The sequence below is a fragment of the Dioscorea cayenensis genome, unplaced genomic scaffold, assembly GCF_009730915.1.
Source record: "Dioscorea cayenensis subsp. rotundata cultivar TDr96_F1 unplaced genomic scaffold, TDr96_F1_v2_PseudoChromosome.rev07_lg8_w22 25.fasta BLBR01000846.1, whole genome shotgun sequence".
Taxonomy (NCBI): Eukaryota; Viridiplantae; Streptophyta; class Magnoliopsida; order Dioscoreales; family Dioscoreaceae; genus Dioscorea; species Dioscorea cayenensis.
The window spans coordinates 1-18582 of NW_024087237.1; the positions used below are offsets into that span (position 1 = coordinate 1).

At 44.1% G+C, this 18582-nt stretch overlaps 2 protein-coding genes, 1 non-coding gene and 2 pseudogenes across 3 annotated transcripts; 3 read left to right on the plus strand and 2 right to left on the minus strand.

The window, feature by feature from the left end:
• Window positions 1-2206: 2206 nt before the first annotated feature.
• On the minus strand, window positions 2207-13567 carry LOC120255112 (annotated as a pseudogene).
• Window positions 10467-10573, plus strand: LOC120255113. The gene has a single exon (XR_005534908.1). It is a non-coding gene; the product is annotated as a small nucleolar RNA R71 (small nucleolar RNA).
• Window positions 13568-13906: 339 nt separating the features above from the next.
• LOC120255111 (photosystem II CP43 reaction center protein-like) lies at window positions 13907-15086 on the plus strand. Its single transcript, XM_039263003.1, has 3 exons — window positions 13907-13967; window positions 14654-14802; window positions 14907-15086. Exons 1-3 carry the CDS (start codon window positions 13907-13909, stop codon window positions 15084-15086), a joined length of 390 nt encoding a protein of 129 aa, XP_039118937.1.
• Window positions 15087-15497: 411 nt separating this feature from the next.
• LOC120255108 (NADH-ubiquinone oxidoreductase chain 1-like) lies at window positions 15498-16430 on the plus strand. Its single transcript, XM_039263002.1, has one exon. The coding sequence runs from the start codon at window positions 15776-15778 to the stop codon at window positions 16073-16075; it is 300 nt and encodes a 99-aa protein (XP_039118936.1). The 5' UTR covers window positions 15498-15775; the 3' UTR covers window positions 16076-16430.
• A 361-nt stretch (window positions 16431-16791) lies between these two features.
• On the minus strand, window positions 16792-17942 carry LOC120255109 (annotated as a pseudogene).
• Window positions 17943-18582: the final 640 nt, after the last annotated feature.

Sequence of the window (18582 nt, forward strand, 5' to 3'; positions counted from 1 at the left end):
GCCCTTCCAAATGGTGAATTGACTTGAATCTTCTTGGAAGTTGGCACACATCTCCACGTTTATGAACTGCTCTCGTGTCTTGGTCCTTGAATTGAACAAGAACTCCCAACATTGTGTCTTTATAGCCTATCATTGCTTCCTTTTTACTCTTCAAGGCATTCACAACCTATATGCATAAAAGAACACCAAATACACAATATGAGACATAAACCATAGTAAAAATGATGCTCAATCCATGTAAAACATATATAAAAATATGTCTACTCAAGCATTTATCACTCGGCCTCACAACCCTACCTGTACGAAAGTAACATTGAAACAACACATATTAGTGTAAAACCCGAGAAAAGTAATGCTCAACATAAGGAAAGAATGCTTCGCATTCATATCACACAAGCACTTATCACTACTTGTTGACGAATTGGAAGACCAAGACCCTCCTTTCCGGAAGACCAAGAACTCAAGTGAGATTGAGCTTGTTCAGAAAGTGGTATCCATCTGAATGAGACTGATTGCATTATGGAATAGAAAATGAAGACAAATGAGACTGAGGCAACCTAGGGTGACAAGGATTGATAGGGTGAATTCTTAGAGCAAGGTCAAGCAAAATTGTGATAGGGGGCATCCCAGAGATAGGCCTTAGAGAATGGAGCCCTTTGTCAAGCGATTGGAATGACCACAGAAGCGTCACGATTCAAAGCTGGGAATCTCTGTGTCAAGCCCTTGCCCTTGATCTATGTCTTTATATCAGTGCAAGAACATGTTCACTTTCCACACGCTACATCAATGCACGACTCTTAGATAAGTTCTATCAAAGATTCCTTCCAATTAACTCAGTTCTGCACATTGTTGGAGAAGGGGGATTCTCATTCAATAGACAGAGTCAAAGCTGACCGAGTCAATGACTAGAGAGAGTAGATCAGGCTTTCGGCTATGGGGATGGCGAAACCCAATATCTTCCATCCTTACATAGAATAGAATAAAAAAAAGAAATTGCTTGAGATCTATATGAGAATGAAAGCCTATCAGCGGTTAAGTCAGCGAGACCAGCCACATAAGCCCCTTTAGAGATAGGGGTAGTCAGAGGCACTGTTAACCTTAATCGGCATACGCACCGGGCATAATCAACTCATCTCGAAACTTTAATCAAGAGAGAAAGCGAGTCCATGGACCAGGAAGACAAGCAAAGGGAATAGCCAAAACGTCCATCACAACAATTTCATTGCCTCAGTTTAAACAACCGAATTTCCTAGCGCCACTAATAGGTAGTATTAACAAGAACCAAATTCAGGAAATCAATAAAAAATCAGTCTGTTGTAGTAACTGGTGTAGGAGCATACGCATAAAAAAAAGCCATTTCTTCCATTTGGGTAAAAGACTAAGCTAATCGAATCAAATAAGTCAATAACTCACTCAATAAGAATAAGAGGATCTTCTTATTGAGGTTGAGTGACGGGAACTGACCAATGATGAGAGCTAAAAGAAGGATTCATTTCCATAGCGGCAGCGTACACGAGGACCTAATCATGAGAGGCGAGCGGGTGGTCATGATATTATAATGTTTGTATAGATATGGTTTATTTGGGAAAGTCACTAAATCTTCAACTACAAAATACACGAAGAGTCTCTCGAGAAGGCTTTTATTTGGTATATCCTTGTCCCGTCCCTTTTTTCAACCCATTGATAGGTTGCGAGCTTCAGATATGTAGGATAGAGAAGGAGTTCCAACCTCTCATCTTTTTTCAAGGCAACCCTCACGCATAGAGATTCCCCAGACCTTTCCCCCTGTACCTCTTCCAATAGAGTTTGCTCCTACACTCTTTGAGTACGCTTTGGAGGTATGAGGTCTTGGAAAGGGTTCCCTTTTCCCTATTGGGGCGAGCTACAGCTATCGTTTTCCTATCACGGTGGCCGGATTGGACGGCTCTTCCCTCTTGGGCACAGCTGCCACAGCAACTTCACAGCTTAAAGCCGTATCCTTTACTACCGCTTGCTTGCTCACTTCCCTTACTCGCTAGCTTTACAGCTCTTTGGACTACTTGATTGCTTGGTGAAGCTTGATTGCATATGCCACTATTTTTTTGCTACCGGCACAAAGGACTACATACGTATTTAGATGCGGTGGCTTGGAAGCAAGCTACCTTGACCATCTTCAAAGTGTAAAAATAATATCTTGATCAATCAAAGGCTTACGTCGTAGGCTGATCTACATTCGACCACGCTGACGGTGACTTCGAAGCACTACGGACGAGGACAAAAATCCAGTGACCAATTCTGCACTTGTTTTTGGAGCCGAGCAATTGGCTAAATTCTTCCATAACATAATGGGACGGGGTTGTGCGCGAGTCGAGTGACGTAGGTTCAGAAGAGTACTTCGCGCCACAACCATCACTTTTCTATATGTTCTACAGACCTATGCCTGCTGCTTCATCTAGTAGAAAAGATTCATAGATATGTGACAAGATCCCCTTGCGTATATCCCGCAAGTCCACGAGTTTGTCGAAGAAATAATCCCGGGTGAGCGGGTATCGAATCCACAAGGATTAGGGAGTAAAGACACTTAATTTGATTCTTAGCTATGTGGAATATCAACAATGATAAGTGTGACAATGATTTAATTCTCAACAATTAAAAGCAACAAGTAAGAGAGCAAAAGTAAGGAAGAGGTGAGGCAATTGATAAAGATGGGGTACTCGGATGATGCTTCACCTAGGATAATCGCTTCAAGTGCAAGAACTCTCTATTATGCTTCCTAATCAATGCAATGGTGAGTTGTGGAAATCCTTACATACATAGTCCCAAATCTAAGGTCAACTATGCCTAACTCTATTCATGTCCCGGAGGAGAGATTAAATAACCTCTCAACCTCACTTTTCGAATAAAGTTGCAATGAGCTCTAGGGATTCAGGGTGATAAATCTCTTCCCTAATTATAGACCTAACCCTTTTGGCACAGTGAAAGGTCCCTAACCATAATTAAGCCCTAGATACTAAGATCCCTCAGCGCTTCACTCCGTTGCACGCGCAACTAAGCCCCAACGGAGATTTATCCCCTAGACCATTCACTCTATTATGGCCACAAAGAACTCGAGGCGGAGGTAGAATCTATCACGTCGGAGGGAAAGGGGCGCTCCTGTACCTCTGGACTCACCCTCTCAACCCTCTCCAACCTAGCTTTTGTCTAGCAGCTCGTGGTGTGTCACTCACTCACAAGGTTACCAACAAGAAATCTCAACCCTAGTGTCACTCTTGGGGAAATGTTCTTACAATCAAGCATTCAAGGTTGGAACTCACAATAAACATCAATTTATTGAAAGCATATTAAAGAAGTTCAATGAAACAAATACATCCTAGGGTTCACAATCACCCAAGTAACCACTAGGGGTTTAGCTCTCCATGGAGCTAAGTACAATCAAAGAAATCGAATGTAAAAAGCAATGAATCCATAAAGAAACCCCTTGATGGTCGTGTTGATGGTCTTGTGGAGAGTCCTCTACTCATGCATAAGGGATCCATTATCCGACCTAGGATACACCTCGCCGAATCAATGCCGATGAAAGCACTCCCAATAACCTTCTTCCAAATGACGCGAGATGTTGGAGCCATAGAACCTCTCCAAAAACCTAGCCAATACCCCACAAAACCCTAGCCGAAGCCCTATCTCAAGTTGGGGAAAAGATGGAGAAAAGAATACCAAAATCGAGGGCTGAATCGGCTTTAAATAGAGGTGGAATCGGGCGACCCACAGGCGTGGATGGTACAGCGCCCGTCGCGGAATTTCCACACGGCCGTGGATAATTTCCACACGCCCGTGTGGATTCTCTGTTCTCTAATTTCTCGGCCAGTGTGAGCAGATCTTGCTCACGATGGTTACTCTTTGTGCTATTCTCGATCTTTGACCTGAATAACTTCCCAATTCCGTATTTTCATCGGGGTAATGCAAACGGGCACATGTTTACGTCGTGAATCACTTGCTTCTTCAATAATATACATGTTGGTGGACCCCTCATTCTTATGTGCATAAATCGGAATGCTCGATTGTGACTGCCTTTGTGCCCCTCCAAATGGATGTGCTCACTCGAATTCGAGGAGGTTGGCACACACTTTAGCATCTCACACGACCTATGTCTTGGCGTTTGAACCTTAGCAAGATTTCCTCCAAAATAGGTGCATTATGATCCACATTGGCCTATTTCCTTCATACTCGAGCCTCACAACCCTACTGCATAAAAAGTAACATAAAAACACACATATTAGTCTAAAAACCTGAGAAAAGTAATGCTCAACATAAGGAATGAACACTTTGCATTCATATCGCACAAGCACTTATCAAACTCCCCCACACTTAAGCTTTTTGCTTGTCCTCAAGCAAACATTAAAACGATACGTGCATCAATGAAGAAAATATTGAAAGTGCTTGGCCTTAGGTTCACGAGGGCATAAAAAGAAAGTATTCTACAAGTAAGGAAAATCTCAACACTAAAGATGAAAAAAATCAATGCTCTACCTAAAAAAACTTGAATAAAAAGGACAACAAACCCGAATTTTTGTGTATGTGTCGAACTCACTCAAAAACAACCCAAAAGTATACTCCTCAAAGTTCTAAGTATAAGGGACTTATTTATCTACAAAAGTGACAAAAAAATTTTTTAAAAAGATGGTAGTAGCTTCACACATTCTCTAAGGTAGCCCTTTCCAAAGCGGCGGCTAAGGTGGCATTCACACTTTTCGAGGGTGGTAGCTCTTTCTACCAGTGGTAGCTTTCACTCATCCTATGAGATAGCTCTTTCTCTCATTAGGGCATAAGCGGTATCCGACTCGTGAGAGTAGCTTCATACTTCATAGATGGTAGCTCTTTCCACCCAACAAATACAAATAAACAATAAACCTATTTTGTTCCTTCTTTTTCATTTTTCATGAATTTAGCAAAAGAGTAAAACCTAACTAGTCCCTTTAACATCGAACATGAGTTTCCAATAGAGTTCGAGAGTGAGTAGTGCACTAAGTCTAAATCGGGCAAAAAAATTCCTAAAAAAATTCAAGCAAGAACTAGAGCATGAAAACATTCAATGTTAACAATTCTCCTAGACTTAAGAATATAATCATTGCAACTAAGGTGAACTTCCATTGGCTATGTGAGCATATATCAATCAAGAACAATAGAAAAGATATGCGCATTATGAAACTCCCCCACACTTAAGTTGTACATTATCCTCAATGTACACATGCAAGCTCACTCAAAATATATCATTAAAAAAATAGATGTGGGAGAAGCAATCAAAACAATACTCCCCGACTCCTAGTGTTGCGTTTGATGAAGCTAATTCACTTTGGGAGTAGTGTTCCAACAGGGTTGTGAAGCTCACATGGCCAAGTGCGTGAAAGCACCTTGGCCGTGCCCATGACTAAGTCTCAATTCCCAAGATGACAAGACCATCTGCACGCATACGAGGGGTGTTCGGGTGAAGCTCAAGAAAAAAACAAAAAAAATAACTCGAGTGCATAAAAAGATGAAGCAATGAATACAACTCGGTAAATGCAACATAACATAAACTTAGAAGGAAAAATCCTTTCTGAGTGAACAAGTCTTAAAAAAAGAAAATAGAATAAAGTAAAATGCACGCAAGGAAATAAAAAGTTAAGTGTCGGAGTCACTCTCGGCCTCCTGTGCTGCTGCTGCTGCTGAGGTGGCATATAGTGGAATCCTCCGGTCTTTGGGGTCGAGGATGGAGGTGCGGGGAGGCCGAGGGATGCAGGTCTCGGGAGATCTCGAATGAAGTCGAATCGGGCGATAAGATCGTGTCTTGAGTGGCTGCATAGCACGGAGCTCCGCTATCTCGAGTCCAAATCTCTCTAACATCGGGTCTCCGAGCCTCTCAATACGGTCATAGGCTCGAGTACCCGGTGCTCTGAGAAGATGGAGGAGTTCTTTGGACAACCCCCGTGAGTATCTCCTTCGCTCTCGGTGATCTCAGCGGTAGGCTGTGGTGAGAATATAAACCCACAGCCCAAACCTCAGTACCAACCGCATCGTCACGATCATATCGAGCGCATGAGAGGAGTGGGCACAACTGTCCTCTCAGCACCACATAGAGCGTTACCCAAACCCATTCCCAGAATGAGTCTTGTGATATAAGGACCAGCAAATAGTAGACCCACTCTCGTCGAATGACCCCGGTACTACAAAACGTCTGCTAGAATGCACCCTAAGTGAAGTGGCACATTGCGGGCCATGAAGTATAAGACGAGATCCGGCTGGTCAAAGCGGGTCGTGTTATCCTTTTCGACACATCACGGACCTGCTTGATGACTGCGTGTATATATCTGTAACTGAACCGGGACAAACTAGAGGCCTTCGACAATCCCGGTTCGTACTCCCCACGTCCACACAAAATCCTGTACGCATGATATGGAGTGACTAACATTGAAAAGTCTACTAGTAGTCGGCGATACCCCATGGTACCTGTATAAGCGACATCGTATAGCCCGTCCTAATCGAAAACTCAGTGACGCTCATGGAGAATGGATGTTTGAATGCCTGAAACTGTATCGCCTCTATAGTATCAACTCTCCCATGCAGTAATCGAAAATCAAAGGACGCTAAAACCTCTAGCGTTAGTGCGCGGTAAGTTGGCTCACTAATTGTTGGTAGCCTCCACCAGCTTCCCACTGCCAGCATCTCATCAATCTCATTAATTACCTCGTCACCCTGCTGAATATCTCGAAGCACTTGTACATCCGCGAAGCAAGTCTTACCAAACCCAAGTGCTGAAAATCTCTCGAAGTGAGCCTGATGCTCGGGGTTCGAGAATTCCACAGGTATCGTCTCGGGTGAGGTGAGTCTGAGGCGCTTCACCTTGTTCTTCTTCACGCGAGGTGCCATATCTACAGTGCAAAAGAAGAAAATAATAAAAAATCTCAGAAGCAATATACTGCAGAATTCCACACGGGCCTATGGAAATTATCCACGCCCATGTGGATCTGCAGAGCGTGAAACTCCCGCACGGGTGCACAACAAATCTTAACAATTCAATTTAAAACCACTTCTAAATGCTTACTACACATCCATCATGCATGAAAATTCGCATTTCAAAGTATTTAATCCGTGAAAAACCATAATTGGCGAAGAAAAGAGGATAAAAAGGTCACCGAAGAGATGAATATGAAAACTTCTGAAATTCGGTAAGATTTCCGAAGAAAATTCCTCCTAACAGTGATGAAGGGTCGGAAAGATGATCAATAACCATTTTCCGGTGACTGGAGATGAAGAATGAGAAGGATCACAAGGTTTTTAAGGAGAAAATCGCATCTCTTTGAATTCTGTGTATCCCCACGAGCGTGTGGAAATTACCAATGCCCGTGCGCCTCACTTCGAGAGCGCCACAGGGACGTACACACGTCCCTGTGCTTTCTCGAGAAAACGCTCCTTTGACTCTACTCGCTCTCCCACGGGCATCCGAGAAATTACCCACGCCCGTGCACGGACCCACGAGGCGATGCCGCCCCTATGGCTTCCGTGGACATCCGAGAAAACTATCAAGTCTTACATACTCCCGTGCGGAAATTCCCCACGAGCGTGGACATTTACATGCTCAACTCACGAGGGCAGCGAGCCGCCCTGTTTTTCTCGGGATGGAAGGAACACCTGCAGAGATTTGCACGGGCGTGCGAAGTACCCACTCCCGTGTGTGGTTCACAAGGTTACCCACAGGGGTGAGTCCACACCCCTGTGTGTTCTTGGGAAAATCTGCCCAACTCTGCAGGAGTTCACCGCCCATCGGGAAATTACCCACTCGGCGTCGAGTGGTTACATGGTGCGCTCACGTGGGCAGCCCGTACGCCCTTGTGCCTTCTCCGGATGAGCTCGCGAGTATACACCCGCAGGGCGCTGGAAATTCCACTGCCCGCGTGTGTTTTCTCGGATGACTTAGAAAAACATGCGAGGCTCGCAAAACTATTCGAACATGTTTACACACTCGGGAGCACTGCTATATTATGCAAAATTTACCAGATAAAAACACGAAATAGAACTCAAACGACCAAACTTCACCAACTCTCAACAAACCTCACAATGAGTTCTTTTAAAAACCCACAACAAAATCGCAGCACAAGCACTTAAAAATTGAAACACCAACACTTAACAGTTTATTCATGAAAACAAACTAAACTAAAAGGTGCGAGAACAATAAACACTTGGGTTGCCTCCCAAGAAGCGCTTGTTTAACATCACTAAGCTTGACGTATCTTTCTTACCTCACGGGAGTTCATAAATGAATGTTGCCCTCTTACCCATGGCTTGAAAGCATGATGAGCAAAGTCTTTTAAGGGTAGAGGGTGTACTCTCAGGCTTCAGACCACTTAGCAATGGTTCGTCCAACTTCCTTGGCTCATGTACGTCTCCAACAATCTTTGAGCGTTTTCGGTGGCTTCTCCGAGCCCTCTTCATTTTTCGAGACACCGTCTTCAAGATCCCCGGGGTAGATGTTTCTTCTCAGTCGAAACAAAGCATCATTACTTCTTCATTGCTCTCCTCTTGGTCGAACAAACCTTCATATGGATCCGGGTTCGAGCATTTCCGCACATATTCATCAACAAGCTCATCGGTAGTGTCTAGAAAGTATAAAAGTGTCATCGAAATCAAGAGAATGCCGCATGGCTTCAAGCAAGGCCGTATGTGAGCTTGTCATCTCCAACTCTCAATGTGAGCTCTCCGCCGTCCATGTCAATCAATGCTTTAGAAGTCTGCAAGAACGGTCTCCCAAGTATCAAGGGTACGTCCGCATTCAGTCGAACCAAGCATCATTACTTCTTCATTGCTAACCTCTTGGTCGAACAAACCTTCATATGGATCCGGGTTCAACATTTCCTGCACATATTCATCAACAAGTTCATCAGTAGTGTCTAGAAAGTATAAAGTGTCATCTAAATCAAGAGAATGCCGCATGGCTTCAGCAAGGCCGTATGTGAGCTTGTCATCTCCAACTCTCAATGTGAGCTCTCTGCCATCCATGTCAATCAATGCTTTGGAAGTCTGCAAGAACGGTCTCTGAAGTATCAAGGGTACGTCCGCATCCTCATCGACATCTAGCACTACAAAGTCCACCGGAAAAATGTACTTATCCATCTTGACAAGCACGTCTTCAATGATGCCTCTCGAATGTCGTACCATTCGGTCCGCCAATTGTAAAGTCATCCGAGTAGGCCTAGTCTCTCCTAAGACTAGATTTTGGAAGAAATTATATTGCATGACGTTGATACTTGCCCCTGAATCCGCCAATGCCATTTCCTCACCTAAGTTGCCGATGTTACACGGAATGATGAAGCTTCCCGGGTCTTTCTTCTTGTTTGGCATGTTCTTTTCAACACTGCCGAGCATGAAGCATCTAGCACCACTAAAGCACTCTCCTCCAATTTTCTTTTGTTGGTCAATAGGTCTTTCAGGAACTTCGCTTACTTAGGCATTTGAGCCAATGCCTCTACAAAAGGAATATTGATGTGGAGTTGCTTGAACAGAACTCGAGAACTTCTTATACTGTTCATCCCCTTGGTCATTCTTCAATCTAGAGGGGTAAGGGATTCTTGGCTTGAATGGTGGGGATGCCACCTCTTTCTCTTTGTTTACTCCCTCCTCAACCTCTACAACCTCGGGTGCGTGTTCTTTCAGCTTTTCACTCGGAAGCCTCCCTTCAACCTCATGACCACTTCTCAAAGTGATCGCCTTCACATGTTCTCTAGGATTGGTTTCTGTGTTCTTGGTAAACTTCCATGTGACCTTTCGGAGAGAGATTTCGCAATTTGCCCCACCTAATTTTCAAGGTTGTGCAAGGAGGCGGTGTGATTGCAAAGTGTAGCCTCGACTGATTCAAACCTTGTATTTGCCGATTGAACAAATCTAGCCAAGTGCTTCTCCAAATCCGTCATTCGGGTTTCCAAGCCTGAACTTCTGTTTTCCACTTGAGGGGCTTGTTGAAGTTGTTGGAAACCCGATGGCCCCATGGTGTTCTATGGGCCTTGATTACTCCATGAAAAATTGGGATGATTCTTCCAAAGTGAATTGTAGGTGTTTTTGTTGGATTCCCTTGAGGTCTCATGCCATTACCTACAAAGTCAACGTTCTCAACTGAACAAACATCACCAATGACGATTGGGCAATCAGAGGGAGCATGTCCTCCACCACAACCGGTGCAATTGGTCACAGCCGCAACTCTATTCGAAGCTATAAGATCTAGCTTCTTACTCAAACTCTCCACTTGGGCCGCCAATGAAGTTACCACATCAATTTCATGGAGACCGGCCACCTTTTTCTCCCTAGCGTTCCACTAGTAGCTATTTAACCCCATTTCCTCAATCAATTGACGAGCCTCATCGGGGTCTTGCTACCTAAGGTACCTTCGCGCCGCATCCAAGAGTTGCCTTTGTACTCGGGTTCAAACCATTGTAGAAGGTTTGAACAATCATCCACTCGGGAATCCGTGTTGCGGACACTTTCGCAGGAATTCCTTGAACCTTTCCCATGTCTCAAATATAGACTTCAATTCCAACTGCACAAAGGATGAGATCTCATTCATAAGCTTTGCTGATTTTCCGGGAGGGAAATAATGGGCTAGAAAAGCTTCTACCATCTGCTCCCATTTAGTGATTAATACTCTAGGTAATGAGTGTAGCCACTGCTTTGCTCTCCCCTTTAAGGAAAATGGGAAGGCTCTCAATTTGATGGCATCATCCGTCACACCATTTATCTTCACAGATGTCACACACCTCGAGGAAGCTCTCATGTGATCTGTTGGGATCCCTCATCGGCCAAACCGTTGAATTGTGTGGGCTCACTGCGAGCATATGGATGAATGCCGGCTTTAGCTCAAAGTTCGGAGCTGTAATTGGGGGACGTACGATACTCGATTGTGTCCCCAACATTGAAGGTCTGTCATAATCGGATAGTGTTCGTTATTGCTCATTTTGTTCTGCCATGTTTTCAGATCCTTCTACTTCCAAATCAGCTAGATTATGCTGTTCTTGCCCTGAGTTCTTTCCCTTTTCTTCTAATTGTATGCGTTCAAGCTCGGGGTCTCCTTCAATCAATATTGATGGATTCCCTCGGGTCATAACCCCGGAGCTGCACCAAAAAAAGAAAGAAAAAGACAATCGAACGATGATAGAATAAGAAGATATTAATTAGAATGTGTGGTAAAATAGCTAAGAAAAACAAAGTGCAAAGTATCTCTAAACGCCTAGCTCCCGAGCAACGGCGCCAAAAACTTGACAAGATCCTCTGCGTATATCCCACAAGTGCACGGGTTTGTCGAAGTAATAATCCCGGGTGAGCGGGTATCAAATCCACGAGGGAGTAGGGAGTAAAAAAACACTTAATTTGATTCTTAGCTATGTGGAATATCAACAATGATAAGTGTGACAATGATTCAATTCTCAACAATTAAAAAGCAACAAGTAAGAGAGCAAAAAGTAAGGAGGAGGTAAGGTAATCGATAAAGATGGGGTACTCGGATGATGCTTCACCCTAGGATAATCGCTTCAAGTGCAAGAACTCTCTATTATGCTTCCTAATCAATGCAATGGTGAGTCGTGGAAATCCTTACATACATAGTCCCAAATCTAAGGTCAACTATGCCTAACTCTATTCATGTCCCGGAGGAGAGATTAAATAACCTCTCAACCTCGCACTTTTCGAATAAAGTTACAATGAGCTCTAGGGATTCCAGGTGATAAATCTCTTCCTAATTATAGCCCTAACCCTTTGGTCTAGGCGGAAGGTCCATAACCACAATTAAGCCCTAGATACTAAGATCCCCTCAACGCTTCACTCCATTACACGCGCAACTAAGCCCCAGCGGAGATCCATCCCTTAGACCATTCACTCTATTATGGCCGCAAAGAACTCAAGGAACGGAGGTCGAATCTATCACATCGGAGGGGAAAGGGGACGGTCCTATACCTCTCGACTCACCCTCTCAACCCTCTCCAACCTAGCTTTGTCGAACGCTCGTGGTTTGTCACTCACTCACAAGGTTACCAACAAGAACTCTCAACCCCTAGTGTCACTCTAGGGGAAATGTTCATACAATCAAGCATTCAAGGTTAGAACTAACAATAAACATCAATTTATTGAAAGCATAATAAAGAAGTTCAACGAAACGAATACATCCTAGGGTTCACAATCACCCAAGTACCCACTAGGGGTTTAGCTCTCCATGGAGCTAAGTACAATCAAAGAAATTGAATGTAAAAGCAATGAATCCATAAAGAAATCTCCTCTATGGTCGTGTCGATGGTCTTGTGGAGAGTCCTCTACTCGTCGCAAGGGATCCTTTGTCCGGCCTAGGATACACCTCACCCGATCGATGCCGACGAAAGCTCTCCCAATGACCTTCTTCCAAATGACGCGCGATGTCAGAGCCGTAGAACCTCTCCAAAAACCTAGCCAATACCGCTCAAAACCCTAGCCGAAGCCCTGTCTCAAGTTGGGGTAAAGATGAAGAAAAGAATACCAAAAATCGGGCTGAATCGGCTTTTAAATAGGGTCGAATCGAGCGACTCCACCGGCGTGGATGGTACACGCACCCGTGCGGAATTTCCACACGGTCATGGATAATTTCCACATACCCGTGTGGATTCTCTGTTTCTCTAATTTCTCAGCCGACTGTGAACAGTACTGGTACAGTAGTTGCTACTGTGCTATTCTATAGTCTTTGACCTGAATAACTTCCCAATTCCATATTTTCATCGGGGTAACACAAACGAGCACACGTTTATGTCGTGAATCAATTGCTTCTTCAATGATATACATGTTGGTGGAGCTCTCGTTTTTATGTGCATAAATCGGAATGCTCGAGTGTGACTGCCTTTGTGCCCCTCCAAATGGATGTGCTTACTCGAATTAGAGGAGGTTGGCACACACTCTAGCATCTCACACCTGACCTATGTCTTCGCGTTTGAACCTTAGCAAGATTTCCTCCAAAATAGGTGCATTATGATCCACATTGGCCTATTTCTTTCATACTCGGCCTAACAACCCTACCTGCATAAAAGTAACATAAAAACACACATATTCGTGTAAAAACCTGAGAAAAGTAATTCTCAACATAAGGAATGAACACTTCGCATTCATATCGCACAAGCACTTATCAATATGCTTTTAATTAGAAGGAAGAACCGACATAAAAATCTTCCTCGTGTATCATCTGTAGCAGAACTATGAACAGGAGCTAGCAATCCGGACCGTATTGAAGAGGTTCCTGAGACACAGCATGGAAGAGTCAAAATATTAAGAAGCGAGGTCCAAGAATGAAGAAGGGGTAGAATTACTGAATGAATATGAGCTGTGGCTAATACCTGAGGCATAAAAGAGGCATTTTACACGGGATCCAGAAACCACCAGCCATCTCGACCTAATTCATGATGAGTCCACCAACTTCCTGGCGAGATGCCTACGATTAAAAACAACTGACATGTTAAGATCCAAATTCGAATTGGTTCCTAGTCCTGGTTAGAGACCACTGTGTTTGCGCCGGTGGTCCAACAAAGAGGCAAAGTAGTGGTCTCTTTCTATCCATTACGAATGACACGCTTCGCCTGCTCCCTCACGTGTCCATTAGCTCTCCTGTCTAGAGCGAAGATAAGGCAAAAAGCGTCGCTGAAGCAAGATGAGTAGGCTTCTATTCCTACACAACAATAGAGCAGGTGCGTATTTTGCGCCCACAAAATGTTTGAATAATCGCGTAAAGGGCGAGCTTCTTATATGGGATCCGACGCATACAGAAGAGTGAAGCAGCGTTCCATTCTTTTCGGCGGCATCCTTCCACATTGGCAGCGAGTGGAGTGCCACAATCCCATTCATCATTTTTGATATACATAAGACAAAGCCGATAGCACTGGCTACATTTCCAGCATAAATGCAAGGAGGATGTATAGCTAATATAGGATCTTGTGGAACAGGATTTGATTCTGCAAGCGGTTCGGTATGAACGAAGAAATTTCGAACAAAAGGATCGGAACTCGTTGATGGGAAAGGAGAGGAAAAACAAAGCAATGCCAAGAGCTCCCTCAATCACTGCTCATCGATAGACGAAGCTCTCTTTTTTTATTTGTGCCGGATGCAACAAAAAGATTAGTCATTTTTTTCCTTCTCGCGAACCGCGGGAGCTCCCCAGCACCTAGAAGAGCAAAGCTCATTTTCCATCCTGGGTAAAGTGGCGCATAAAAAAGGGCTGACCCGTCAAAAGTACGGTTCCTTCGCAAACGAAGTTCAGAATCTACAAGGGTTCTTAGAACGAAGGGAGTGTATAACTGGGGTGCAGCCCCACTTTTTTGTTGGATAGAGAGAATTGAGTTCTTCACTAAGTTCGAGACAAAGGAAAAAAGAGTTAGCCCAAGCCTTATATTTGGTTATTTACTAAAATCCCCTTTTGGGGGAGAAGGTTGGATTGTTAGTGTGGACGATTTAGAAGATCAAATTGGAGGGCATGTATGGTTAGGTTCCATTTGTATACTTGGCGGAATTTGGCATATCTTAACCAAACCCTTTGCATGGGCTCGCCATGCATTTCTATGGGCTGGAGAGGCTTACTTGTCTTATAGTTTAGGTGTTTTATATGTCTTTGGTTTCATCACTTGTTATTTTATCTGGTTAAATAATACAGCTGAGTTTGATGGGCCCACCGGGCCAGTAGCTTCTCAAGCTCAAGCATTGACTTTTCTAGTTAGAGACCAACGTCTTGGGGCTAACGTGGGATCTGCTCAAGGACCTACTGGTTTAGGTAAATATCTCATGCCTTCCCCGACTGGAGAGGTTCTTTTTTGCATCAAAACAATGCGCTTTTAAAAAATATAATGGTCGGAAAAAATGAAAAAGTTGAAATTCACGAAAAATTGATGCAAAAAAAGACAAAACAGGGATTGGATTTTCCGGAAGAAAAGGTTAGATACCTGCTTGTATTTTTGAAATGGGATGGTCTTCAAACTCCCGAGATGCAGTCTAGACTGCGGGCTCTCCCCTTTCTGACTGGACTGACTCGGGGAAGGCTCAATTTGACCTCCTCCGGAGCATGCTTCACAGCCACTCATTCGTCCTGACCAAAGAGTAGAATCTATCTCTCAGCGATTCCTTTCTCCGCTAATCACCCCTTTCCCAACCAGCCCCCCCGATCGATCGTCGGTTGATCGGCGATAGGGGTTGAGATGGTTCGAAGTTGTCGGAACGAAATCGTTTGTTTGCTTTATCGAACAAAGCTTGATTAGGGGGTCGTCGGTTAGCCCCCTATTTTCAACCATTACAGCTGGTGTTGACCAGCTTTTCGATACGGACGGACACGAAGAAAAAAACGCAGGCAGCGGAAATGCAAAAAGGAAGAACAAAGATTCCCCGACCCTAATGACTCAACCACAAATCTGTTGAATGAAGGGGGATTGCTTACTCTCAGCCACTAGTTAGAAGGAAATCCCTTGACTGAGCATAAGCTCAGTCAAGTGAGAGCAGAGTGGAGATTCCATTCGAAGTAACATAACAGGATTCGTTAATGCACCATCTTCAAAAAAAAGCGGGATCCGGAGTTTTCGAGAAAAGGTCCCATCCGTCAATATCATGATTGGGTCGACCAGGCCAGATCATAAGTGAAATATCATGATCGGGTCGACCAGGTCAGGCCCGATCATGAGTGAATAGAAAATCTAAAACGTACATTGCTGTTCCAGCGGAAATACTTGGTTTAATTCTACCACTTCTACTAGGAGTAGCCTTTTTAGTGCTAGCTGAACGTAAAGTAATGGCTTTTGTGCAACGTCGAAAGGGTCCTGATGTAGTGGGATCGTTCGGATTGTTACAACCTCTAGCAGATGGTTCGAAATTGATTCTAAAAGAACCTATTTCACCAAGTAGTGCTAATTTATCCCTTTTTAGAATGGCTCCTGTGGCTACATTTATGTTAAGTCTGGTCGCTTGGGCCGTTGTACCATTTGATTATTGTATGGTATTGTCAGATCCGAACATAGGGCTACTTTATTTGTTTGCCATATCTTCGCTAGGTGTTTATGGAATTATTATAGCGGGTTGGTCTAGTAATTAGGGGGGCGGCCGTTCGGTCGCCTATGATAGACGGACCAATTGGTCAAAAAAGGTTTGTGCCGCAGGTGTTGAACGATCTACTCTACACAGGTGTGGGCTTACAGGGCTAGGGCTCATAAACCCTTTCTTTCATCAAGAGGGCCCTGGTCGGTCACTTTTCCGGGCCGGGATCGAGAAGTGGAAGTCATAAAAAAGAGATCTTTCTCTTCGCACCTCAGATCAAGAGGAAAGGTAGCTTGTCAAGCTGGCCTATATCTTCAATATTATAGCTGTCTTTTAACCGGCTGTTCTTCTTTGTCAACGCTACTAAGGACCCCTAGGTTCGCCTACTTGATGAATGAAAGAACATGAGAAAGGGTAATAAAAAAAAGAAAAGCCGACGAAAGCCCACTACTGTACAGTCGAAGTCAGCGGCTGAGTTAGCCTAGCCTCGCCTACTAAAAAGAAAGAAATAGTAGGCGAGCGAGTTAGCGAAGACGCTTAGGCTTATAGATAAGAGAGCGTCGGTGCGTAGCCTTTCATTCTACTACGCTACGCAAAAGTCACTTAGCTCGACCTTAATTTTTCTTTTAGTAAAAGGGGGGCACTACATAGAAGAACCGCTGTTCGCTTTACTTTACTAAGGTATAACCTTTCGCTCCCCGGGGAAAAGCCGCTTCGCACCACTGATAGACTACTAAAGATTCAATTTAAAAAGGCGCTACTTTGTTTTCGCAAGCCTTTGTCATTGTCAGTCAACTAAGTAGGTCGAACAGCCCCCTGCGAATCCGTAAATCTAAGGAGCATGCCGCAAAATAATGGATGGTCCCCTATGCATTTCATTCTTTCTGGAACGGATCGAATGAAAGTACCTTACCCCCCATCATGGTGAACCTCTCCTTGTGATCGGGATGAGGTAGATGCCTCCCAGCCGGGGGGCGGATCGAATCGGAGTTTCCTTAGGTAGCCACCGACCTACAGTTATCCTTAAACTTCCGTGCTTGGTGGAGAAGAAGCGAACAAAGGTACGCTCGCTTGCTGTCTTGTTCTCTGCCGCAGACTGGGATCGCTCGCCAGCTAGGCCCTCTAGAAGAAAGTTGGAGCAACATTCATTGTATGAGAACATATTACCCATTTTCGGGGACAAGGGGCGGAACGACCTCTCGATCTACTTACTGCAGCCCAGGACGGGCGTCGTCGTCTAGGCCTTCCCTGTTGCTCTGATCTCCCCTACGCCTAGGACGTTGTCTGGGACAAGAGCCATAGTTAGTTGCTGTTTCCATTTGGTTGTTTTTTCTCGTTGTTGATACCGGCAAGACCCAGCCAGATTATGATGTCTGCTGGTTGGTAGTGAGAGGACTCTTAGTACCCGCAAAAAAAAGGGGCGCTGGTGAAAAATCAATCATTTGATTTAGTTTCATGCTCTCCCTAGCAGCAGGAAAGGAGTCTATCTATCTGCCTAGCTTTGGTAGATTTCCCCCAACGCAATTCAAAAACGGAAATTCAAAGAATGCCTGAGGTGGATAAGTCCGACGACTCAGCAGCAGTGCGGAATTGACTTTATCGTCCGGTGGATCTGATATATAGTTAGGGGCAATACATACCAAAAGGTTCGAAGAAGGAAGGCGCATTAGAGTATATAACCAACCCACCCTTCTGTTCAAGACCACGAAAGCAAAAAGGACTTTTAAGGATTGAAGTTAACAAACTAAAAAACGGATTCATGGCTCATAGTGATTGGTACTCGTTTGGCGCATACCTACGCGACCCTTTTTTAGGTCAGCAAACGCATAGGCCGGCAAAGACATGCACCCCATGGGAATACATTGATGCACCCACATGGAAATTGAGGCTAAGGTTTGATGGTTCCTGCCTTTGGCCGGGAAAAGAATGGGTTTTCTTCTATTATATGAAGCTAATCTAATGAAGTGAGGGCTTAACCCCCGGTCTTTGGTTTAGCGGTTCGGTCTAACCAACTTTCCGGAAACTTTCAGCTATAAAGAAGCCTTCCATTGTCAATTGTCTCCCTGAGACATGGTATCCCAATCTTATATATAAGATATCATATATTTTGCTCAGAGTCCGTAGTAAAGTTCCTTCTGCATTGACTGACCTCTTCTTTCATCCCAGTTCATATTGATTGGGAATTAGATAGAAAAGCCAGTGAGTGAAGCTTTAAAAATAAATCGTAATTTTTGATGGAAATGAGAGGTCTCTCAACACAGAGTTCCTTCAAACAACCGACTTGGTCGCTTCCCTTAACTCTGCTTTTTTTTTGTTATATGTTGACTCTCTCCTTCCTGCTCCCTAAAACGCAGAAGACATCCATCCGGCGTGTCCTTTTCCCAGTAATTTGATGAGATATCAATTCCCTATCTTCAAGTGATATAGAAACTTATTCACTTGTTGACCTAAAACAAGCTGACCTCACACAAGAAGAGGAAAGGACAAGAACTAGAAAATATCTTACTAGGTATTGGATATAAAATATCTACTACCCTATAAAAAAAAGTGACATTCCTAACCTTT